Source organism: Amblyomma maculatum, chromosome 11 (genome assembly GCF_055883805.1).
Source record: "Amblyomma maculatum isolate TAMU_Amacu chromosome 11, ASM5588380v1, whole genome shotgun sequence".
In the NCBI taxonomy this organism is placed as follows: Eukaryota; Metazoa; Arthropoda; class Arachnida; order Ixodida; family Ixodidae; genus Amblyomma; species Amblyomma maculatum.
Window position 1 is genome coordinate 125,126,498 of NC_139354.1, and position 26,929 is coordinate 125,153,426.

The 26,929-nt window shown below is 47.9% G+C and overlaps 1 protein-coding gene across 1 annotated transcript in view; it reads right to left on the reverse strand.

The window, feature by feature from the left end:
- Nucleotides 1-26,929, reverse strand: part of LOC146174906 (uncharacterized) — a 99,109-nt gene that overhangs the window by 18,253 nt on the left and 53,927 nt on the right. Inside the window, exons 7-8 of the mRNA XM_084583265.1 lie at nucleotides 6,760-6,835; nucleotides 2,744-2,823 (exon numbers count right to left, since the gene is read on the reverse strand). Coding sequence (XP_084439391.1) covers nucleotides 2,744-2,823; nucleotides 6,760-6,835 — 156 coding nt within the window. The remainder of the gene's footprint in view (nucleotides 1-2,743; nucleotides 2,824-6,759; nucleotides 6,836-26,929) is intronic.

The window sequence follows — 26,929 nt, forward strand, 5'->3', positions numbered from 1 at the left end:
TGCTGCGGCACTGCCTACGACCTCTTCGTAAAACATTCCAACTCGTTTTCCGTTCTTCGAGCTTAATAGCACAAAATGTAATGCCATGGATGCCAAATATATTCTCACCCGTTCATATTTATAAGTTAATAGTGACGCGCCACTGTTGGTGCGCACACTCCCATACACCCTTAGAGTTTGTGGGTAGCTGTTCCGATCTCAAAGGAGGTGCCCCTGACATGCGTGGAAAGATCAGCCGGAATTCAACTACCTTGTAGTGACAGAAGGGGGGTGGCCGTTCGTGCCCAGCTTTTGGCGGGTCAAGCCGGAGTAAGGGTTTGGTCACAATTAACAAGCAAAGCAACCTTTATAAAGCAAGAGACGATATAAAGGAATTAACAGAAATAAGCATGCACAGACAAGAGGTTCACAGAAAGGCAATTCAAAGCATGCAACTAAAGAGGTTTCAAATAAACAGAAGCTTTACAGCACACTGAACAATACACGGGAGAGGCAGAACAAAAAAGCACTAAATTGTTCACCCGGCACTGTCGCAGACCGACTTATGGAGAGTCACGATTTGGCCGCTCTGTAGACGTGCGCCGCTCCCTCGCAGATCAGTGGGCTTGCCGAACAGCGAGTTGCCCTAGGAGCATAGCAGTAGCACTACAACACTGCCTATAACCCAGGCTGGCTGGCTAATCTGCCGAAGGGACGCGACCTCAAAAAATAGGGCGCGCAGCGTCCGTCTGCTAAAACGCGTCAAGGCCGTCGCGGAAATAAACATAGTTCTTGCTCTGCAAGTGTCCTCTCTTTCCCCCGCCGAGACGCACTTCAATCCTGGTCAGCTTCGGCCGAACCTTCTTGTGAAATCGGGTTGCTTCTCCGGCTCTGTAAGTGAGCGTGGCCGTCGAGCGATGAGGAGGGGGTTACGCCGATGCAGCACACCTCTTCATCGAGAGCGCTCTCTGGAACCATCGCACGTAATAGTACCGCTGCATCGCGGCCGTCGAATAACTGCCACAGCTGATTTCATTCCCTCAAACCAAGATTGAGAGCAGCGAAATCGTGGGGGGCGCGAATTAGTAGTCACTTGATTTTTTTTTTTTCATTTCATGGGCCGTTGTGGGCCTCGGAAAAAAAAAGATGCAAGTGAAACCCGCTTTATTGCAAATAATGTAATCCGGATTTAGAAGGTGAAGGCTCTGCAAATCAAAATTATTGTCTAAATCTATTGTTTAATAATTTAGCAAATTTGTTCTGATTCAGTATTTCATTGAAAAATTAAATTATCTTATGCTTGCAAGCCGGATGACAAATTTATATGTCTGGTTTCCTAGGCTTATTGCAATATTTGGATTTTAACTCCTGCCTCAAGGTAGCTGGCACACCTGGTGCATTATCGGCGTTAATCATATTGCGGGTGAAATAAAACACAATATTTCACGAATCTGCAACAAACTGACCGTATCATGGTTTCCCGTTACCCCGAATATATTAAGAAAAGGGTTCTGTTCTGATATACCATAGCACGTGTTCTAATTGTGGCACTGGACCGCTTAGTGCATATCTTACAAAATAAAAGATCTTACAATAAAAAGATCATAAAAGATAAAAGGGGCAGGATGTAACTAATGTAAAGACTTCTTCAAAAGTGTAGCGCCCAAGATGTCTGCTTGTAAGCCATGTAGTGGCGCTGATTCAGGATTAGTGGAGGTCCGTCCATTGGAGAGTAAGACAAAACGTCTAACCATCAAGAGATTCGGAACACTTAATATGGATTACGACCATCACGAAGTAGCTCAGAAGCATATCCCCTGGGCTCCACCCTTTTGACAAAGACTGTACTTCAAATAAATTCATGCGGAAGCATTACAACAAAGTTCTTATAGTTTCGCGGGGTGGCGCTGTTATGATATTCGAGCAACAGCTCCAAACAACACTGTCTGCCAGACTCGTAAATGCTCAGCAAAACATGAAAAATATAGAAATAAAAGTTGAACGAAGGAAAAGTTAGCCCACGAGTGCTACAAATTGCCTCTGCATATATATCCATGCGAAGCCATGCTTAAATACTGCCGCAAACTTTTCAAAACTTTATTTCTTCTTTTTTCTACAGCCGCCGGCATGCGGCCTTATCACGGCAGTTCCAGCGCACGAATCGATTATGCATTTTTTGTTTGTTCCTTTAGTTTGTCTCGAGACGCAGCCTTATCATTGTCTATTTTACGTAAAATGCGCCGAGGTGTATCTCGAAGATCCCAACCATGCGTGTATGTTTCTGCAATGTTTCAGGGTATGCTAGTAACCTGTTATGGTTTTATCTCGATCTTTCACCGCAGCCTTTAAATCGAGCGCTGACGGGTGCAACCTGTATTCGTAGATCGACTACCACTGAGCACGATTGTTGCTATCGCCGCAGCCGATTGCTTAGTTTTTCTGTGGGCGCAAATCCTCCCGATAAGGATTAGATTGTTATGAAGATCAAGCCTCATCGATTGTTGTCATCGGCTTTCTCACCACCACGTGTCAATATAAAGATTTCAGTATATATTTTCATCTACTCGACACTCATATTAGTAATAATAATTAGTTTCTAGCACATAACAATCATTTGCACAATTTCCATAAAACTGAGGAAGACAAATGTCTATTTCGTGCTGATGGATGCTTTCAAATTTCGCCATAAGACAGAAATATTTCTGCAGCGGAATATTCCTACAATAACTACTCCATATGGAGAAAATGGAGTGGAGGCACTTACCGACGAGCTGTCCTCTTGTATGCACTTGTGGTATTCTTTAGGATGTGTGCTTTCCAGGGCCAATATTCGGTTAGTATATCCTACAACAAAAGAGAAGATTATAGAGTAAGCATCAAAATACAATTATAATAATTTAGCGCTCACTCCGAATCGATAATGAAAGACCAGGGCATAAAAATAAACTCCTCGGCAGGCACCCTCTGCGAAGTACAGGTCACTGTAGATTCAGAACTAAGACCTCCTAGCACAAGTGTTATGATAAATAACAAACATTGTGCTTACAAATTTCAACAAAAGCTTAAATACGAGGGTCGTTCTAAAATTAAGGTCTCCATTTCTTTTATAAATCTAAAAAAATGCTTACTTTAAGAAATTTACAGATCATTTAAAAGGCAGACCTCTACCCTTCCACGTAATTGCCGTTGAAGTCTATGCATTTTGCAGACGCTGGGCAAGTTCTTGTATGCCCATGTCATACAAGCTCACCGCCATGCATCCCAAAACACAGTCGCCATGACTTTGCCGCAGACAGAGCTCGCTTGAATTCTCGCGGCTTGGGTGAAGAGGAATGCCGCCACTCACGTTATTCTTGGTCTCGGGTGTGAAGTGAAACGCCCAGGTTTCGTCACCCGTAACAATGCAATCTAAAAAGGGGTCCTTTCAAAACACGGAAGAAATTCGCAGTCAATGCGTTGCCGTTGTTGGTCGTCTGAGAGCATTCGTGGAACCGATCTTGCGCACACCTTGCCATATTTAAACTTTCCTGTCAAAATCGTATGAGTACAGCTCTGCTAGGAACATCAGGAACCAATACTAAGAGTTCGTCGAGTGGGATCGTCTCATCTTGCCGGACCATTTCATCGCCCTTCGCGACTGTCTCATCAGAAATTGACGGTATCCCGCTTCTTTCTTCGTCGTGAATAGGAGTGAGACCAGCGGCGAACTCGCTACACCACTCGCGGACATTTTTAACATCCATGCACGACTCTCCATAAGCTTCCGTGAATTGGGCAATAATCTCGATTGCCCGAACTCCTTTCGCGCTCAAAAATCGAATAACTGCGTGAACTTCGCACTTGGCGGTAGCGACAAACGGGAGCTCCATTTCAAATGGCTGCCATGCCAAGACTGTCAGTCCCTTTCTTGCTGAGTCATGTCTTGTTTGGAAGACTGGGAACAATGAACACAGCAGTATGGCGAGCAGCCGCGCAAATAGTTTCCCTGCTCCCGCAGATCTTTGGAGACCCTACATTTGCGATCACCCTCGTATTACTAAATATATGTATGGATATATCCGTAAAACAGATATTTGTGCCTAAGACTAGAGGGGGTGAACGGCAGGGATACGGAGGCAGGTGGAATGACAGGCGTAACAGTGTTTGATGACTGGTAAGCAAAGGATGGAAAGGCGAGGCCCGTGTATGACGAAAGAGATATACACCTGCTTAGGAGGGGTCCGCTGCGTGTTGGTTCAGCAAAATTAATGCGATCGGAAGGGTGCAAGGGTCACTGACGGTGCTGAATCTGGGAGCACCGGCAGGCCAAGGCAACGACTACTTATAATTGACAAATTATAATTGACAACTTTGACATTGAAGTGACCAGGTTCGGTGTCGACGCATAGGCGACACAACCAGAGTAAACATTGCGTTCTGGGGTTCGTTTGTTTGTTGTTCCCTCTCTCTGTATGAGAGAGGCCATTATATATGTTAAGGTTGTGGGGCAGAGACCTTGGTTTCGCAGGCCTGTATATTTTGGCTATTTGTTGACCTCTTTGCTCGAATATGTCTCCCGGGACAGAGGTATTAGCTCTAGTAAATCCAGAAGGGGGGTGGTTGGCAGCAAGTAACCAATCATGATGATGCTTGCTGCAATTGGCTACGATTAAACTGTGGGATGGGCCAGAGGCATTAAAACTGAGCCAGAGTATGCTGTCAGAGTTCTTTGAGGAAAAGCGGAGGTAAGAAATGGCGATGTCCAGGGACTAACTCGCATTTTCCCTTTGACTAATTCCAGACTGGTACCTTAGCTTGCAGAATTCTTTTGTAAATAACGATTTTCGCTTCTCTTATTTTACCCGAGTTATCCGGGAATGGAACTCATCGAACCTTGTTATTACTGCCCCGCTTACAATAGAAACAGTTGTAAATGGTTTTGAAGAAACCGCGCATAGAAAAGTTCTTACAATATATGTCAAGCACTTCTGAGAATTCAAATCTAATGTGCCATGCACTGTAACCACCCGTGTTTCTTGTATGGTTGGTTCTTGTATACTGTCTGGCTTCAATTGTACTTGTTTTATGAATAACTGGTTCCTACTCCTCTAATATTCCCATTAGGAACTGATTGTACTCAGCAGTAAATAAATAAATAATCTGCTGTTCTTAAAATTCAATATTTCAACAGTCAGCCACGGCAAAAACAGCATAATTATACGCTGACAGGAAATAAATGTTTTTTTACTTTTATGCAGCTGTACTTAAGCAGCCAGTATGGGGAAGGTACCATTCTGCGGTACTCCTAAAGATGGAATTTAGAGCCCATGTCTATAAGGGAACGTTCCTCCAGGCGCACAGAATAGTTTCAAGTGCGCGAGCATCATGTATGCATCTAAATAACGTGCGTGTGCGAAGAGCACAGTAAAAATATCTGCGAAAAAAGCGACAAAAAGGCCCCTGCTTAATGGTGCTTCATCGGGCGGTCGCTATTTTCTAATGTAAAACCACCTGCGCCTCGTGGCTCTGCCGGATCTCCCGAGTGGGTGGGTGGGAATCCCCAAGTTGGAAGCGCCGCGTCACGACGAGCTACAAAACTAGGTGCTTCCCTGTCTAAGATTTCTCAGAAAGGTGTGCTCGAATTCATTGCTTCCTGTCTTGCGCGGGCCTCGAAAAATCTTCCTCTATTGTTCTGCGGACTGCGCATCTTATGTTATACGGCTTGCGAGGGGAGCAGAACAGGCCGCCCATGACACGACCAGTCACAATGCATCTTCCTGGCAATCTTAGCCGTTTTTCTTTGGCTTCTGTAGGCCAGCGTGTATTCCTTTTCTGTGGCTCTACTAATACCTTTCGGCACATGCGTGCAGAAATATATGAAGACGACCCTCAGTCGCTTGCCTCGTACGCCATTTTAATGTTCTATATATGGCGCTTTAATGTGGAGCTTAGGTGATTTTATTTTCGTATGTCTGCGTTCTTTATTTAACATTCAAAGACTGCACAGTGGGTACGCATCAGACTTAACAGTGTTAAGTGTTCAAGGACGTCATAGGCTTCGATATGAAGTTACGTCTTGAACAGCACAGCTACTAGGCGATTGAAGTATAAAATCCTAAATTGTTTGTGGGCATCCACCGCGCGTAGCAAAACTTTGAACTTCATGATCTTCCTTCAGTAGCTTCAGGTTCCAAGGATTCCTTACCGAGCTTCAGAGAAGGCCGCTGCTTCTTGATTTTCATGTCTCCTTAATCCAACATTTAATTTTGTATATATGTGTATGGTCGACTTCTTTTCTATTGAATTATTCCAGTGTTACCCTTTGTAGTTTTCAAAGCAGATTACAAGAAGAACAGGGGGTCAGGTGGCCGCTCATCAAGTGTTCACTCGTCACTGAAAACTGGTCTGCGATCCAGTGCCGTTAAGCACACTCGGTGGACCAAAAAAGCAGACAATGAGCAGGACGAATAAATGTTTATAGGACAGTTTTAGGCTATTGGCAACACCGTGAAGTAGAAAAACGAAGAAGAGGAGCTTTTCACCGCCTGTACCTCACGTTTCCCGACCTCATGTGTCCAACTTCGCCTTCCGCACCCCTATCTCGATTAATCAGCTATACTCCGTCCTACAAGCGTTTTGCTGGAGAGCGCTCCATATTCCTTTTCGAACTCATCATTCTGCTGCTATGCATATCTAAGTAGTTGTTCATGCACTGGAAACATTCCTACAGAGTTTTTTAGCAAGCTACTGGCACCTAAACAACTTCATTAGTTTCAAATAAATACGGCGCTTTTTACTTGCCTAGTTTATCGTAGCTTATGCACTGTCCACTTCGGCAAAGACCGCCCGTTTTTCCTGCTGTGCCGTCGTGCAGAATCTGTAATAAGAAGGTCTAATTTAGATTTCCGACTTATACTACCATCGTACCGTACTTAAATCCAAGCGCGCGTTTAAGAAAACACACACACACACACATATATATATAAATTGTGACGGCCAGAAAAGGGAGAAGAGAAGATGAAGTCGACGAATAATCGGCTCGTGCTGGGACTCGCAAGAGGACACAGCTGGGTCTTCGGCGCTCGTCTTGCGTGAACTGAATCCTCATTTTTAACATCTTTGTGAAGGCGCTGGGTACACGGTCACCAGAAACCCCAAAGACGGATTCCTAGGGCCTGCAAGCCATCATTGTGTGGAAATTTAGTGTAGAGGGAAACTACATTTATTGTTACAAGCAGCGCCTTCGGGAACTTTTACTTTCCCTTGATGTGGTTTCCCTCTACACTAGTATTCTACACAATGCTGTCATGCAGGCCCTAGTCACAGCCTACGAAAAATACAGCAACAAATATTCCCCTAGCCCGAGGGCAATGATGACACTCACCAAGTTAGTATTGGAACTAAACTCATTCGAATTTAATAATAACTACTACCTCCAAACGAGCGGCACGGCCATGGGAACTAAAATTGCAGCAAATTACGGCAATATATTTATGCATCATATCGAGTCAAATTTTCTTTTTTCAAATACGTTTAAACCGGCCTTTTACAAGCGATTCCTTGACGACATATTCATGATATGGACAGAGACAGAAAACAACCTAAACCAGTTTATTGAAGCATTCAGCTGCGCCCATCCAACTATATCTTTCACACATACCTACTCCGCGCACCAAATGAACTTTTTGGACCTCACGATCCAAGTAGATGGGACACACTACTCACTAGCATCCTATGATAAGCTCTATAAAACCCCGGCCCTCAGTCACCAGCGGCTGCGGAACAACTGACCACGGCGGCGGTCAGACCCGTGACGCAGCAGGGGGTGCTAAGAAAGCCTGGCTCCGCTGGACAGGCCGCCATTGGAAACTGACCCTGGCAACGTTTAATGCTAGAACCCTAGCTAGTGAAGTTAGTTTGGCAGTGCTGTTAGAGGAACTAGAGGGCATGAAATGGGATGTTCCAGGGCTTAGTGAGGTTAGGAGGTCGAATGAGGCACATACTGTACTGAAGGATGGGCATGTACTGTGTTATCGAGGTTTACCAGAGAGGCGACAACAAGGAGTAGGTTTCCTTGTCAATAAGTATATAGCGGGTAATATAGATGAATTCTATAGTATTAATGAGAGGGTTGCAGGCATCGTAATTAGGCTTAATAAGCGGTACAAATTGAAGGTTGTACAGGCCTATGCACCTACATGTAGTTATAATGACCAGGCAGTTGAAAGCTTCTATGAAGATGTAGAATCGGAAATGCGAAAAGTAAAGACGCAGTATACTGTACTAATGGGCGACTTCAATGCCAAGGTAGGGAAAAACAGGCAGGAGACAAGGCAGTAGGTGAGTATGGCATTGGTTCTAGGAATAGCAGCGGGATCTAGTAGTTGAGCTTGCAGAGCGCAATAACTTACGAATCATGAATACCTTCTTCAGCAAACGGAAGAACCGGAAATGGACATGGAAAAGTCGTAACGGAGAGACTAAAAATGAAATCGACTTCACAATGTGTTCAACCCCCGCCATTGTGCAGGATGTAGAGGTAATCGGGAAAGTGCGATGCAGTGACCACAGGATGGTGAGGCCCCGAATTAGCCTAAATCTGAAGAAAGAACGCAGCAGATTAGTAAGAAAGAAAGCCATCAACGAATTAGCGGTGAGGGGGAGGTTAGAAGAGTTCAGGATCTCGCTACAGAATAGGTATTCAGCTCTAATTGAGGATGGCAACATTACCCTAGAGGCAAGGAACAATAATTTCAGAGATATCATTGCTGAGTGCGCGGCAGAAGTAGGCGGTAGGATAGTTATAGAGGATGCCGGTAAGCTGTCTAAGGAGACGGAAGATTTGATTAAGAAACCCCAGAGTATGAAAGCTTCCAACCCAACAGACCCGATCGAATTGGCCGAGATATCAAAGCTAATCAATAAGAGCAAGAGGCCGATATGAGGAAGTATAACATGGAGAAAATTGAGCATGCTGTAAAGAACGGGGGAGCCTCAAAGCGGTAAAGAAGAAATTGGGCATAGGCAAAAACCAGATGTATGCGATAAGGTACAAGGCGGGCAACGTCATTGCTAATGTGGACAAGATAGTCAAAGTAGCCGAGGAGTTCTATACAGATCTCTACAGTAGCCAAAGTAGTCAGGACCGTAATGAGATTGGCGGTAGGGAAAAACAGTCAGACGTTCCACCAGTGACGAAGGACGAGGTCAAGAAAGCACTAGAAACTAAGAAAAGGGGGAATTCAGCTGGAGAGGATCAGATAACTACAGATTTGCTGAAGGACGGGGGGGATATCGTGCTAGAAAAACTGTCACCCTGTATACGCAATGCCTGGTGTCATCGACGGTACCGGAACCATGGAAGAATGCAAACATTATCCTCATTCACAAGAAAGGGGACTCTAAGGACCTTAAAAGTTACAGACCAATCAGCTTACTGTCTGTTACGTATAAGGTATTTACTAAGGTAATTGCTAATAGAACCAGGACAACCTTAGACTGCAATCAAGCAAAGGATCAAGCAGGATTTCGGAAACGGTACTCTACTATCGATCATATCCATACCATCAATCAGGTGATAGAAAAATGCTCGGAATATATCCAGCCCTTATACATAGCATTCATTGATTACGAAAAAGAATTTGACTCGGTTGAAACCTCGGCGGTGATGCAGACATTGCGAAATCAGGGGGTAGACGAGCCGTACGTGAAGGTGCTGGAAGATATATATAGTGGCTGCACAGCAACCTTAGTTCTGCATAAGGAAAGTAACAAAATTCCCATAATGAAAGGGGTTAGGCAAGGAGACACAATCTCCCCAGTACTACTCACAGCTTGCTTAGAGGAAGTATTCAGAGACTTCGAATGGGAGCAGTTAGGGATAAGGGTAGATGGAGAATACCTAAGTAATCTGCTATTTGGTGATGACATTGCCTTGCTAAGCAACTCGGGGGATGAACTGCAAATAATGATTGATGACAGGGGGCGGCAGAAAGTTAGGTGGGCGGATGAGATTATGAAGTTCGCAGGGGTCAAGTGGATGCAGCTAGCACAGAACCGGGTTAAGCGGAGAAATATGGGAGAGGCCTTCGCCCTGCAGTAGTTATAATCAAGCTGCTGCTGATGATGATGATGACTCACTAGCATCTACAAAAAAACCACTGACAGACAACAATACCTTCATTTTAAGAGCTGCCATCCACGAGACTGCAAAACAACTATTCCCAAATCCTTAGATTTAAGAGCATTTTCTCATGCCCTGAGGACTGCGGAAAACGCCAACCGTCTGCGGATGGTCCTTAAGAACCAACACTATCCGGCTCCCATCATTACAAAGCTATTAATAAGGTTACCAAAGTAAGTCGTGAGAATATTGTTAGAAAACGTCTAACTGCACCTCCCGATCCTCACCCCTCAAACCTGATTCTAGCTTTCACAAATAACGCCGCTAACATCAATAAAATTTTGAAGAACCACTTTATTATTATTGAGCACAGTTACCGACTCTCACAATTTTCCAAAATCCTCCAAGAATAACGTACAGACGGCCACAAAATATACAAAATTACGTAGTTCACACTAAAGTAAACAAACCGCCTGCCGCAGGTTGCCTACCTCGTGGCGAAAGTCGATGCCAGTTGTGCAAACACATGCAGACAACAAAACAGGGTAACAGCACACATACAACTTTCAAATACGACATTAAAGAAAACCTGAACTGCGACTCGGGCAACGTTGTATACCCGCTGGAATATGGCCACTGTCAGATGCAATCTATAGGTCAAACCCATACTCCCTTCAGAATCAGATTCAATAACCACCACGCACACACCACGTCACTATCTAACCTTCCCCTACCCCAGCACACTAATCAAAGAGGCCATGAATTCGAAAAACTAAAAGTTAGTGTACTACAAAGCAACTTCAGAACTAATCGTTAGGGTGAGCAATGTGAGTCATATTTTAATCCTAAATTTATTACAGTGGATTGCGGCATACATGAACAAGCGGGAATCCTTTCGGCCCTTCGGCGTCACTTACCTATCGAAACATTCCAAGTAACAGATTCACTGTGAGGATAACCTAGCCCTGTGCGCCTGCATTTAGTTAACTGCCTTCACGAAGAGACACAGCCGGCACCGTCATCTCCGACCATACCGAAAGGGTTTTGCCATTTTCTCCCCATTCCACCCCCCCCCCCTCTCGCTTTTCTTCTCCCCCCGCCCTCTCTTTTTTTTTCTGCTAATCTGTCTGCCCCCTTTTTCCCGGCCTTCGGAATCTTCACGCTCCCCGTATTTTCTTTGTTTGGCCGCCCGCCCGTACTCGTGTTTTGTCTTCTCTTAGCATTCAACAGATCCCCCATGGCCATCTTTCTTCTCCTATGATTTTTTTTGCTTTCTTGTTTTTTAGTGGTCCTTCTTTTTTTGCATTTGTACAAACTTCAAACCTTTAAAACTGAAATTCAAGCAGTGTAACTAGAGTCTTGAGAAAAACCAGACCCCGGTCGAAACATCGACGAAGAATAAATGTAGTGTTAATAATCTTCGCGGGAATATATATATGTATATAAAATGTTTCTTTAAATGAAGCGTACCCTTCGCTCTATATATATATATATATATATATATATATATATATATATATATATATATATATATATATATATATATATATATATATCTTGTGGAAGAAGGCCAGGTCGAGACGGCAAAGCAAGGGATGCCGTGTCTGGCGTTTTACTCTGATGACAAAGCCCAGGCGCGCGCCAGAGCCGGCGCCGCGGGACGATTATGATGGTATGTACAAATGAAAGAGGAAGATCATGGAATGAATAAATTAAAGAACATCCACGGAAGGCTCACACAATCTGCCCGGGGGGTCGGAAGCGGCCAGCCTGGCCGCTCCTAACTAAGCGATGCATCGCGGCGCACAAACGGTTTCAAGCGAGACACATGAACAATTTCAGTTCCACAGTGGCGTCGATCAGCTGGGGTATCAACAGGCGTCACTTTGTAATTCACTGGGGAAGTTTGGCTTATGACCTCATAGGGACCTATGTAGCGGTGGTGGAATTTGTCACTAAGGCCAGGGGTGCGCAACGGTGTATAAAGCAGTACTTCTTCCTGGCACGCTTCCGTGTTGAGGCGGGCAAGATGACGGCATCTGGCCACACGAGATAAAAAATGGGTAGGTACTGATGTGGAGTAGTCGGGCGTAGAGAAGAAGGAAGCGTCGAGAATGGTAGTGGGAGGACGGCCATAAACGAGGAAAAATGGAGAATAACCGGTAGTCCGCTGTACTGCTGTGTTGTAGGCGAATGTGACGAATGGTAGAATAGTGTCCCAATTTCGATGATCTGGTGTGATGTACATGGATATCATGTCTGACAACGTGCGATGAAATCGCTCAGTCAGACCGTTAGTCTGGGGATGGTAGCTTGAGGTTGTCTTATGAAGGGTGGATGACGCTTGAAGAACTTTGGCAACGACTTTCGATAAGAAGGCTGTACCGCGGTCACTTAGGAGCACCCGAGGAGCGCCATGACGCAATACAATTGATCGCAAAAAGAAATTTGCTAATTCTTCAGCGGAACCAGTCGGTACAGGTGCTGTCTCAGCGTAGCGTGTGAGGTGGTCGACAGCTGTTATAATCCAATGGTTACCCCCATCGGAGAGAGGTAGGGGACCATATAAGTCGATGCCGACTACGTCGAATGGCGTGGCGGGACAAGGAAGAGGTTGTAGAAGGCCAGCGGGCGAAGAAGTCAGTCGTTTGCGACGTTGGCACAGAGGGCAGGATGCGAATTATTTGGCAACGGTGGAAGATAAGCCAGGCCAAAAGAATCGTTTTCTCACGCGGTCGTAGGTTTTGTCAAAACCAAGGTGGCCTGCAGTAGCGTCATCGTGGAGAGCCTCCAGAATACGTGGGCGAAGCACACGCGGCACGACTGGGATCCAGCGAGTTCCATCAGGGCAATACACGTAATGGAGTAGGATGCCATCTTCGAGCTTGAAATTGCGAAGCTGTCGGCGAAGCCTAGCATTGGGCGGGTCCGAAGCGCCGATAAGGCGGTCGATAATAGGACGGCAGTAGGCGTCAGCTAATTGCTGCGAGCGGATTGCGTGTTTGTGCTCAGAATCGTCGAAAGAAACTGTTGTGATATGCGTAGGGGGAAGAGATGGTCGGCTGTGGTCAGAGGTAGAAATGCGTTGCGAAGAAAAACAGCAGGCTGACTCCGTAAGTGGGCAGCGAGAGAGAGCGTCGGCGTCTTGGTGTTGGCGACCAGATTTATAAGCGACGTCGAAATGGTATTCTTGCAGGCGTAGAATCCAGCTGCCAAGTCGGCCTGTCAAATTTTTGAGTGATGACAACCAGCAAAGAACATGGTGGTCGGTCACAACTGTGAAGTGCCCACCGTATAGATAAGGGCGAAATTTTTGGACAGCCCAGACGACGCAAGGCACTCCTGCTCGGTAATGGTGTAGTTTTTCTCAGCTGGAGTCAGAGTCCGACTGGCAAAGGCAATCACTTTCTCACGCGATGTTGCATCACGCTGCAGAAGTACAGCGCCAAGACCGTGACCACTGGCATCGGTGTGCAGGATAGTTGGAGCGCTGTCACTGAAGTGGGCAAGAACAGGATCTGATGTGAGGGCGTGCTTTAGGTCATTAAAAGCAGTTTCGCACTGTTCCGTCCATACGAAAGGGCTGCGTGCTTTAAGTAGCTCATGAAGTGGTGCAGCAATAGTTGCAAAGTGCCTTATAAAACGCCGGAAATAAGAGGCGAGGCCGAGGAAACTGCGCAAATCTGTAGTCCGTTGTGGACGAGCAAAGTTCAAGACCGCGATTGTTTTTTCAGGATCTGGGCAAATGCCGTCATGACTGACCAGATGTCCCAATATTCTAATTTCCTTCTGTGCAAAGTGGCATTTCTTGGTGCTAAGCTGAATGCCTGCCGAAGCGAGACAGGTGAGGACTTCATTCAAGCGCGTGAGATGGTCATTAAAGGTTGTCGAAAAGACAACAATGTCGTCCAAGTAGCACAAACAGGTTCTCCATTTTAGGCCACGAAGCACAGTATCGATCATTCTTTCAAATATCGCTGGTGCGTTACAAAGTCCGAAAGGCATAACATTAAATTCGTAAAGGCTATCGGGTGTTGCGAAAGCGGTTTTTTCTTTGTCGTCCTCGTGCATAGGTATTTGCCAATAACCTGAGCGAAGGTCCAAGGTCGAGAAATATTCTGAGCCTTGGAGAGAGTCAAGGGCGTCATCAATTCGTGGCATCGGATATACATCTTTGCGGGTAATTTTGTTGAGGGCGCGGTAATCAACACAAAAGCGTACCGAGCCGTCCTTTTTTTTTAACTAGCACTACTGGGGAGGACCATGGGCTTGTTGAGGGACGAATTATATTGCGATGGAGCATGTCATTTACATTTTCTTCAATTACTTTTCGTTCAGAGAGGGAAACCCGATAAGGCCGTCGCGAATGATAGAGTTACCTTCAGTAATGATGCGATGGTGCGCAACACTAGTCTGTCCCAGTGGTGTGGAAGTGGCGTCAAAAATGGCTTGGTGGTGTCGAAGCAATGTCAGCAGTTCTTGGCGTTGGCTCGGCGTAAGTTTAGGATTAATAGTCTTTCCGAGAACAGAGAGAGAGAGACCTCTTATGAAACACTTTGCTGAGGCGGGGGGGGCGGTGAGCACCTTCAGGGAAAAAGGTTCAACATACACCATGCAATGCAGAGAAGTTCCTTTTGGGAGCACGAGGCATTCACGTGAAGTGTTCGTGGCCACTACTGTCGCTGAGCCGTTGTGGAATCGGACAAGACTTGAAGGGAAGGCGATGCCGCGTGCAAGATGACTATATGATGGTGCTATTAGTACGTCCCCGTCAGTTATGTGGTCAGAAACAACAGTAAGCAGTTTTTCGCACTGAGGAGGCAAAACAGTATCAGCGGCGGCAACGAGGGGATGATGTCGTTCAGGAAAGTCAGATGAAAAATCGCTGTCTGTCATATGGATAACACGCTCACCACAAGAAATTAACGCTGAAGCGGTTGACAAAAAATCCCATCCAAAAATCATCAGATGCGCACAAGGTGAGAGCACAGCAAACTGCACATGGTGGCGGATGCCGTCGATAACAACTCGTACGGTGCACTTCGCTGAAGAGCGCAAAGGGACGTCACTGGCTCCACGGAGTTCAGGCCCATCATATGGTGTTGTCACTTTTCTCAAACGGTAGCACAAATCAGCGTGAATAACGGAAATTGCAGCCCCTGTATCAATCAAAGCTTCAACCGGTAAACCTTCAGCGATAACAGCAATCACGTTATACGGGCGATCAGGAGGACTTTTAGTAAGTTCGCAGAGTGCAGTTTGACCTCCGGAAACTGCAACACTTAGTTTTCCGGATGGCGGACAGGGAGAATGGTTGCGGGGCGGAGAGAGGAAACTGAGCGGCGGTATGGGGATGTGGACCGGCGTCGGGATACATGGTTCCCACGAGGCTCAGAGGAAGATACTGGAGGTGGGGAGGATCGACGAGGTGGGCTGGGAATAGGTCGCCGCTGATAATATGAGGGTACTTCACTTTCGAAGGCGTCGTAACCACGCCGCTCGTTTTGAATGCGTCGACGACAGAAGCGGGATATATGCCCTCGGATTCCACAGTAGTAGCAAACTGGGCGAGAGGGGCGCCAAGGTGCGTAATAGGGTGGCGTAGGCTGAGCCGTCGTCACGGCGTTGATGTGGTTGTAGGGCGGTGCAGTTGGGGCGGCGGAACAAAAGGAGGGGGTGATGCTGCGACGTTTGCGTAAGTCGATGCTGGGCGGGTTGCAGGAGGGTCGGACACCATAGGCCGAGTGATTGTTGACAGCTCATCTTTAATGATGTTGCGGAGACCGGCGTCATTAGAAGGTACCGAAGAATGATCGCACCCGTGTTGACAGACAGGCTTGAGGGCTTGGAGCTCCTCCCGGATGATGGCTCGAATCAGTGCCCCCAGATCTATGTCAGCAAAGGTCGGTCCAGTAGCAATGCCGGGCTGCAATCGGGAGGACTGCAGCTGGTCGATACGTTGGCAGGTCGCAATAATGGCGTCAACGGTAGAAGGATTCTGGGCAATCAGGGTATTATAAGCCACAGAATTAATTCCTTTCAAGATGTGGTGTACGCGTCCAGGTTCCGGCATGGTGGGACTAACACGCCGGCAGAGTGCAAGTAGGGCCTCTATGTAAGACGCGTACGACTCATCGGGACCTTGGAGGCGAGAGGCGAGCTTGTTCTTCGCGACCTCAGTGCGAACTGCTGGGTCAGCGAAATATTGGCGGAACTGCTGCTTGAATGTTGTCCAGTAAGTGGTGTGGGGTTCGCGGTTAATAAACCAGGTTCTGGCGACCTCAATGAGGTAGAAAGAAACGTTCAGAAATTTTAGAGCGTCGTCCCACCGGTTGTAGTTACTGCAGCGTTCATAGGTGTCCAGCCAGTCATCGACGTCTTCGTCGCGACGACCAGCGAACAGCGGCGGGTCGCGTTGTCGTGCGGGCATAGTCGGAGGGGGTAATGCAGCCGAGGTAGAGGGTCCTGCCGATTCGTGGGTGCTCTCGGTGGACATAACGATGGTGGCAGGCGGTAAACAGCGACCGGAAAGTAGCTCCAGCGAGAGGCAGGGCACAAAACAGCAAGGGGATCAAGTCCTACCTCCACCACTTGTGGAAGAAGGCCAGGTCGAGACGGCAAGGTCGAGACGGCAAAGCAAGGGATGCCGTGTATGGCGTTTTACTCTGATGACAAAGCCCAGGCGCGCGCCAGAGCCGGCGCCGCGGGACAATCATGATGGTATGTACAAATGAAAGAGGAAGATCATGGAATGAATAAATTAAAGAACATCCACGGAAGGCTCACAATATATATATTAGTGTGGTAATCTTCATCGTTATTGCCACTGACATGCATCGAGTGCTGGCGCTCTCGAGGACGAAGAACTTCGTTGTTGTCTTCGTGATTCGACACGCCTGACGCTCCGCTGCGAGTTCATCCTGCAAATCCCTCTGCGTGGACTGAATAAACACACCCCCTACAATTGGTGCGGGTGCTTCTGGGTACGTTCCCGTCCACCCTGGAACTTAGAAGCCGCAAATTGCCATCTGCGTCCACCATGCCGGATGATACTGCCTCGACATCGCGACCCCTCCCAACCACGGTCTTCTGTTCTGGAGCTCTACGGCAGCGTGACCCATGCCTCTTCAGTGGCACGGCCGATCAAGACGTCGACGATTGGTTGTCGACGTACGAGCGTGTCAGTAGCTATAACAGATGGGACGATACTACCAAACTAAGCAATGTAATCTTTTATCTGACTGACGTGGCGAACCTCTGGTTTCGCAGCCATGAGGCAGACCTGCCATCTTGGTCTGCATTTAAGAATATTTCGGAAGTGTTCGGCCGCCCTGCAGTTCGCAAGCTCCGAGCAGAACAACGCTTGCGCGAGCGCACTAAGCATGCCGAAGAGTCGTTCACGAGTTATATAGAAGACAACGTTGACCTCTGCAAACGTGTCGACCCCCTAATGTCCGAAGCAGATAAGATCAAAAACATCCTATAGGGCATCTCTCAGGACGCGTGCCAGATGCTGTGGGTAAAAAGTCCTGCATCGGTCAGTGACGTGATCAAACTTTGCCAGAGCTATGACGAGCTTCGTAAAAAGCGCGCTTCTGCCCTGCGGTCCAGTGGTAGAGACGACTCCATCTCTGCACTAGCGCTGGGCGGTTCTACTCTATCAGAGGACAGCCCTTTGCTTCAACAAATCAAGGCGTTCGTTAGAGAAGAGGTCGCCCGCCAGCTATCACTGATCCCTCAGTTACAGGATACTGGCCGCCTTGTTCCTGACATGGCTTCGTCTTTGGCCCCTACCATACGGCGTGCCGTGCAAGATCACATCGCTGATGTTCTTCCGCCCAGCTCCATGCTCCCGCCCAGCCCCGTGCTGCCGCCCAGCCCCGTGCCGGCGCAAGTAACGGCAACACTGACTTACGCCCAAGTTGCGGCCAGGCCGCTAATGCCATCAACATCTCTTTCCTACCAGGCCGCTCCTTCCAACCTTCCTTCGCCTTTGCCTGGATCTGCATTCCATTTCCCTATTCCAAGGGTACGCCAACGCCCTACGAACCCTTGGCGAACCGCCGACAACCGGCCAATTTGCTACTCTTGCGGGCTGCCGGGCCATGTCGCACGCCTTTGCCGCCAACGCCTTCCACCTTCTCGATCTGACATCTGGAACTGCTCCTACGATACGGACCAGCTCTCGTCGAGAACTCCGCCCGGTTCCGACTTTGCATCTCGCGGCAATCAAATCTATACCACTCGCCGATCACCTTCCCCTCGTCGCCGTTCCCCGTCCCTACTTCGGCGTTCAACTGGCACTGGTGAGGGAAACTAACAGTCGCAGTTCCCGGGGCAAGAACTGCGCTTGGTTCGAACTCTTCATGTCCTCGGTGTACTCCCCCTAATGTAATACAAGTGTTTGTCGACGGCGTCGCAACACTCGCTCTTGTCGACACGTGGGCTGCCGTATCCGTCATGAGTGAAGCTCTTTGCCGTCGTCTTCGTAAAGTGACCACCGCGCTTTCCGACTATTCGCTTCGCACCGCCTCATCACAGCGCATTCATTCCTCAGCGGCGTGCACGGACCGTGTTCTCATCGAAGACGTCTTATACACCATCGAGTTTATTGTACTGTCTCGCTGCTCACATGACATCATCCTGGGCTACGATTTCCTTTCCACTCATCATGCCGTTATTGACTGCGCCCGCGCGGAAGTTTCCTTTTTACCTCTTTGTGATACCGTCTTGTGTGACGTCCCTACCCGGCATACAAAACTCCTTGTCGCCAATGACACAGACATTCCTCCATATTCTGCTACCCTCGTTCCACTCTCCTGTGAAATCGTTATTAGTTCGACTGTCTTCTTCACACCTTCCGACGCCACCTCACGCCATCCATGGCTCCTGCTTCCATTTGCTGTCCTCAAGTTCGAAGATGGCCTTAGTGCAATGTACGTCTCAAATCCATTTTCGTGCCCGTCCGTCCTGCTACGCGGCGGACGGAAATACTCTTCCTGCCACGCCTACTTCATTAGATGGTAATGTTCTCAGCTCTTGCGACATAGCGACCGCTTCGACACCACCCGATGTTCTTCAACAAGCTATTGACGCAGATCTTCCACCCGCACAACGCGATCAGCTCGCTTCTCTTCTACAAAACTTCACTTCTACCTTCGATCTTCCTCACACTGCTCTGGGTCGCACGTCTGTCGTTACGCACACAATCGACACTGGTACAAACGCACCTTTACGACAGCGTCCTTATCGCGTGTCAGCCTCTGAGCGCCAGGTCATTGCTGATAACGTGGACGACATGCTTCGCCGTGGCGTCATATCCGGTTGTTTTGGTCACCAAGAAAGATGGTTCCATCCGGTTTTGCGTCGATTACCGTAGACTAAACAAGATCACGAGCAAGGATGTCTATCCTCTGCCGCGAATCGACGACGCCTTGGACTGTTTACAGAGAGCCGAGTATTTCTCCTCATTGGATTTGCGCTCTGGCTACTGGCAGGTACCTATGGCTGATGATGACCGCTCGAAAACTGCCTTTATAACACCGGACGGCTTATACGAGTTCAACGTTATGCCCTTTGGCCTTTGCAATGCCCCAGCTACTTTCGAGCCCCTGATGGACACTGTTCTTCGTGGACTCAAGTGGCCGACCTGTCTGTTATCTGGATGACACCGTAGTTTTTTCCACCCACTTTTCTTCTCACCTTCTCCGCCTAACGCATGTCCTCACGTGTCTCACCGACGCTGGGCTTCAGTTGAATTTGAAGAAGTGCCACTTTGCCGCTCGAAAACTCACAATTCTAGGCCACGTAGTCTCTAAGGACGGCATTCTTCCTGATCCCACCAAACTTCGCGCAGTTGCAGAGTTTCCGAAGCCAACCTCCCTGAAGCAGCTCCGAAGCTTTATCGGCCTTTGCTTCTACTTTCGACGCTTCATCTTGAACTTCGCCTCTATCATCGCTCCTCTGACCCAGCTCCTTGCCGGTAGCTCCGACCTTTCCTCCTGGACTCCAGCCTGCGACAAAGCCTTTCACACTTTACGCCGCCTTTTGGTTTCGCCTCCCATTCTACGCAGCTTTTCAATAGAGGCGAAAAGCAAGGCGCCCGTGTGTTGTGCGATGTCAGTGCACGTTAAAGAACCCCCAGGTGGTCCAAATTTCCGGAGTCCTCCACTACGGCGTCTCTCATAGCCTGAGTTGCTTTGGGACGTTAAACCCCACAAACCAAACCAAACCATCTACGCCACTTTGATCCCACTGCGCCTACGTAGATCCACACTGACGCCAGCGGTATTGGGCTTGGTGCCGTCCTTTTCCAACGTAAGCCTGGTTTTATCGAGTACGTTGTAGCATACGCCAGCCGAATTTTGACGAAAGCAGAGTCTAATTATTCAGTCACAGAAAGGGAATGTTTGCCCATTATTTGGGCCATCGGGAAATTTCGTCCCTATGTGTATGGCCGACCGTTTTATGTTGTGACCGATCACCACGCTTTGTGCTGGCTCGCCTCTCTGAAAGACCCATGTGGTCGCCTTGCTCGCTGGGCTCTCCGTCTCCAGGAGTATGACATTCATGTCATTTATCGGTCAGGTCTGAAGCATACGGACGCGGATGCTCTTTCCCGCTCGCCATTGCCAAGTGATACCTCGTCTGACCACGTCTGTGCTTACGATTTGTCTACTCTTGCCACTATCGACATGGCTACCGAACAGCGGAATGACCCCTGGATCAGGGCACTTTTGGATTTTCTCTCAATTCCTACTCCCGGTCATTCATCCAAAGCGCTCGTCCGGCAAGCCCACCACTTCTCCATTCGTGACGGTCTTCTCTATCGCCGCAATTATTTGCTTGATGGCCGGAAGTGGCTTCTAGTCATCCCACGTCATCTCCGCGCCGAAATTTGTGTTGCGTACCATGAAGACCCACAATGTGCTCACGGTGGCGTATTGAAAACCTACACGCGCCTACGTCTGCGATTTTACTGGCGTGGAATGCACCGCTTTGTACGACATTTCGTGCGCGCTTGCGAATCATGTCAACGCCGAAAAACTCCTCAGAGTGTCCTGTTTCATTGCAGCCGTTACCCTGTCCTGCTCGTCCGTTTGACCGCGTTGGCATAGATCTCTATGGCCCTCTTCCTACTACTGCCGCTGGAAACCGGTGGATTATCGTGGTAGTAGACCATCTTACTCGCTACACTGAAACATCACCGTAACCCTCTGCCTCAGCAACAGACGTTGTTTTGTTCCTTCTCCCCAACTTGATTCCTCGCCACGGGACTCCGAAGGAGCTACTCAGTGACCGCGGACGCGTTTTCTTGTCCGACGCTCTTGAAGCCCTACTGAAAGAATGCCGCATCATTCATCGCACCGCTACTTCTTACCACCCTCAAACGAATGGCCTGACAGAACGTTTCAACCGTACTCTGAGTGACATGTTGGCCATGTACGTCAACGACGCTCATTACAACTGGGACCAAGTTCTTCCCTTCGTAACTTACGCGTATAACACTGCGATACAGACCACCACTGGATTCTCTCCCTTCTTTCTTCTTTACGGGCGCGAGCAAACCTGCACAATGGACGCGCTTTTGCCCTACCGCCCTGATGTTTCTGAATCAACGCCATTCTCGGACGCCGCCCAGTACGCAGAAGAATGCCGCCAGTTAGCTCGCTCGCTTACAAAGGAAAACCAGTGGCAAAAAAAACACCATCGTGACACTGGCGAGGCTCCTTCTTATGCACCCAACTCCTTGGTGTGGCTCTGGGTTCCTGCCACAGCCGTCGGCCTTTCAAAGAAGCTTCTTGCTCGGTATCACGGTCCATACCGAGTCCTTCAAAAAACATCTCCCGTCAACTACGTAGTTGAGCCCGTTACGACCTCTGGGGACTTGCGTCGCCGTGGACGCGAAATAGTTCATATGGACCGAATCAAGCCATACTGCGATCAGTCTGTCCTTTCGGCTCCATGAGTCGCAGGATGGCTCCTTCTCTGCCCGGGGGGAAACTGTAGTGTGGTAATCTTCATCGTTATTGCCACTGACATGCATCGCGTGCTGGCGCTCTCGAGGACGAAGAAGTTCGTTGTTGTCTTCGTGATTCTCATACGCCTGACGCTCCGCTGCGAATTCATCCTGCGAATTCTTCTGCGTGGACTGAATAAACACACCCCCTACACCCCGCCGGAGTGGCGCAGTGGTTACGGCGCTCGACTACTGTTCCCAAGGACGCGGGATCGAATCCCGGCCTCGGCGGCAGCTTTTCGATGGAGGCGAAAAGCAAGGCTCCCGTGTGCTGTGCGATGTCAGTGCACGTTAAAGAACCCCAGGTAGTCGAAATTTTCGGAGTCCTCCACTACGGCGTCTCTCATAGCCTGAGTTGCTTTGGGAGGTTAAACCCCACAAACCAACCAACCAACACCTCCTACAATATATATGTATATATAAAGGAAAGAAGCCAACAGTCGGCGACGCGAAGGAAAGCGTAGGGGATGTTACTTTGTCTTTTTTTTAATGTTTACTTGGATAATCAAAGAAATTAGTAATTTAATCTTGTTTAGGCGAAGATAATTAAACACAAAGTAGCAGAAAAAACAACGTGCCGATGGTGGGAACCGAACCCACGACCTCCGAATATCGCGTCCGGTGCTCTTCCAACTGAGCTACATCGGCCGCTGTCCCCCCTGCTACTTGCTTGGGTATTTATGTTGTCTGTATACGAACCTTGAGAGTGTTCACCAGCGCCACCCTCAACCATAGCGGCGGACGTAGAACGTCCTTTGTTACCGCCAGCGTCACGTAGAATGTGATCAAGAGCGGGGGCGAAAGCTGTGCTAGAACCCTCTTACGCTACCTATGGCTTCAAGACTGCCAGAACCGAGACCCCCGTAAGCTACAAGCAGATCAATTAAGGGGAAATGAGGGTGCTCATTATAATACATGAAGGCTTCTTTCCTTCATGTATTATAATGAGCACCCTCTTTTCCCCTTAATTGATCTGCATATATGTATATATATATATATATATATATATATATATATATATATATATATATATATATATATATATATATATATATATATATATATATATATATATATATAAATATATATATATATATATATATATATATATATATATATGTATATATATATTAATACGTGGTGACAAGCAAAGAAGACGGCACAGCATAGCGACAGGGTGAACGTTGATTTCAGGAATGGCTGCCCTAGCGCGAGGGCTCCTCTCAGCGCCACTGGCGATCTTCCTCGCAACACTTCCCGTGACCACCGAGCGATAGTCTCGATCGGTTTGTTTAAGTCGATGGGGACGTGATGGTGTAAATTTCAAAGAAAAGATAGAAGAGAATGATGCGCTTGCCACCACGATGACAATGAACACGATTATGCTTGATTGATCCGCCTCCCCTGGAGCCGTTCAACACTCCCACACCAGAGTCCATGGGAACGAAGGCTTGAGGATGCGTCGGGCAGCTGGGCGGGGGTGGCGGGTACATGTTCGGTTCTTTTGGGTCTTTCGGGTCCTTCGCCTAGGTTCTGGTTGGTCTGTCTGTTCTCCTTGTCTTCAGATCCGGGCTGGGGGCTGGCGGCGGTAGTTGGTCAGGTCTGGGCAGGAAGGGCAGGTGCGAAGCTGCTCGGCGGTGTCCCAGGGCTCTCGGTCGATGTTCCCGGCTTGCAGATGGCGTTGATGCTACAACGCGAGAGATGGGGATGACGCACCCAGCACCTCCACCAAAATGTTACGTGGTGATAAGCAAAAAGACGGCCCAACATCGCAACAGGATGAACGATGATTTAATGGCTGGCCTCGCGCCAGGGCTCCTCTTGCGCCACTGTCGATCTTCTTCGCAACAATATATTCTTTTTTCTTTTCAATGGAGCGAACGCAATTTTGAAATTTTTACCAGTTTCCCAATTTTACGTCACAAATGTGCACGCAGTTTACACAGAACGCTCAGGACACAGATTTCAATCTGTGTACTTAGTGTTCGGTCGCAACGTAACCATATGGGTGGTTGACTACTTTTATTTTTCTTTCTTTATCTTTTTCTTTGACGAGCATAAATTTTGCCTAAGCAGTTAAGACCGGTGGATTTTAATTATGTTAAAATTGAAATAGTATTAGTTGATGATAAATAAACCCAAGATAACTGGAGGAGCGCCAGCTAATTGCTGCAGTTACTATTTTTGGGATCATGCAGACTGCCAGCGAAGTCTCGACATAGAGTTGCCCAACTAAAACGGACCACGTTTTAAATATATTACCTGATGTTCATTCAAAATGAAATTATATCCGTATTTTTGCCATTTTTTCAAGTTGCGACCACAGTTCCTTTTCGCTGCTTCAATATTCACTGAACATTCGGTGATAATTTATGATAAGACGCCTTCACAAGATCATATGTGATTATGAACGTCACCAAGCGACTCTCAAATGTTAATTTTGGCAGTGACCATTTCATGGTCGTTTCGGTCCTCAAAGAGAGCGTCAAGACGCACAGGGCGTGCCAACCGGCCGTTATAGAATGGATCAATGTAGAGAGTTCAGGGCAACCGCGCAATTAGAACAGATTGAGAACATTGTGGAATGGACGGAGGCACTCAAACGCCACGTTGGTGAGGCGACAAAGACGCTGGTAGGAGGCGACGCTCCTGGTATAGCAGATAGCCGAATGCCCCACATGTGGGACGCTAAACAAAGCATGGAACGCAGGCTGAAGAAACAAAAGTGGAACAAGAATCTTAGAAGACGAATCGCGAGGCATAACAAGGAAATTGAAAGCTACGCGATCAAATTTTGCGAACAAAACTGTCTCAACAGATGCGACGAAATGGAGGGAGGCATGAATCTCTCCAAAACGTGGGGCATGCTCCGGCATCTTCTGGACCCAACAAATTCAAAAACTCACTCGGGAATAAGATTGGCAAAAGTCAGGCACGCCTTTGAAGGAGACAATGCGGCGTTTATGAATAAGTTAATAAAAACGTATGTTGCAGACAACCCGCGTTCCCCAGTCCCGAGCTACGGTGGCACGCCAAATGAGGCTATTGACGCTCCCATCACGGAAGCAGAAGTAAGGGCGGAGATTGTAAGACTAAAAACTAAATCAGCCCCGGGCCCCGATGGGATCACCAATAAATGCTAAGGAATCTGGACAATGACTCGATTAGTCTTCTAACGGAATTCATTGGAAAAGTCTGGTAAACGAGCCAGTTGCCAGATCAGTGGAAAACGGCAAACATAATACTAATACCCGAACCGGGAAAACCCCCGCAATTGGAAAATTTGAGACCGATTTCCCTAACCTCATGCGTAGGGAAGTTGCTGGAGCACGTAATACAGACAAGATTAACGTGCTTCATGGAGCAAAACAACCTGTGGCCGCACGAAATTGTCGGTTTCCGACCACACTTGTGCACGCAGGACGTAATGCTCCGACTAAAGCATGATATCATAGACTCGCGATCGAGAGACGCCAAAGTGATCCTGTGCCTAGACCTCACCAAGTCCTTCGACAATGTCAGGCACGAGGCTATCCTCGAAGGGCTCGTAGTGCTCGGAGTAGGGGAGAGAACGTACAACTACATAAAAGACTTCTTATAGAGGCAGAAAAGCCTGCATGATATTCAAAAAATTTAGAATCTCCTACGATAGAGTTAGCAAGCAATAGGCACACCACAGGACTCAGTGCTATTGCCTTTCCTATTCAACGTGCCAATGAGAGGCCTCCCGGGTAAACTTAACCAAATCAAGGGGCTAAATTTTAGCATGTATGCGGACGAAATTAACCTCTGGATTAACCATGGGAGCGATGCGAGTACAGAGGAACGCCTGCAAGCAGCGACCAACATCGTTGTCGATTACGCGGCTAAAAGGGGACTTTCGTGCTCCCCGCATAAATCTGAGTTGTTCGTTTATAACCCAAAGTACCTCCGCTGCAAGAATAGCGGAGAGGTTCATATTCAGGTGGAGGGCAAACCGGTGCCAAAAGTAGATCAGATCAGGATTTTGGGGATGATCATCCAATCGCACAGCCATAACGGAGAGGTCCTGAAAAAATTAGAAAGTTACGCGATGCAAACCCTCGGGCTCTTGAGGAGGTTCGCCACTAAAGGAAAAGGCCTCAGGGAGCGAGCTTTACTAAAACTAATCTAGGCATACGTAATAAGCAGAATCAGTTACGCCACCACCTACCTGGACCTCAAGGCCGGCGAAAAAGAGAAGTTAGACTGCCTGATTCGAAGATGTGTTAAGAAGGTGCTAGGACTGCCCATGGGTACCTCGAGCGAACGACTGCTGGAACTCGGGGTGCATAACACATGGGCAGAATTGGCGGAGGCAGTGCGAGTCTCCCAATAAGAGAGACTAAGCAAGACCGAGACGGGCAGGGTAATTCTTGCAAAAGTAGGCCTCAACCCAGACAGGGAAGTTAAAAAAACTCACAATTTTAATGAAATCAGGAATGCCTTGGTAGTCCCCCCTTCCTTAGGAATACGCATCCAGAACTTAATGTCGAAAGAAGGGCCAAACGAGCCGAAGCTCTAGAGCGACGGTTCAAGAACATGGGAACAAAGGAAGTAGTCTATGTTGATGCGGCAAGTGGCAGAACAGGTGCGGCGGTAGCTTCGGTAGTCGATGGCCGAGGGGCACCGGTATCCGCGGAAGCCATCAGAGGCCGCAACAAAAAGACTGCGGAGGAGGTTGCGATAGCGGTAGCTTGCGTAGGAACAGAAGCAAAGTTCATAATTAGCGACAGCAAAACTGCCATTCAAAATTTTGGGAAGGAGAGGATAGTGCCGGAGGCAGCCAAAATCCTCACCCAAAGAACGAT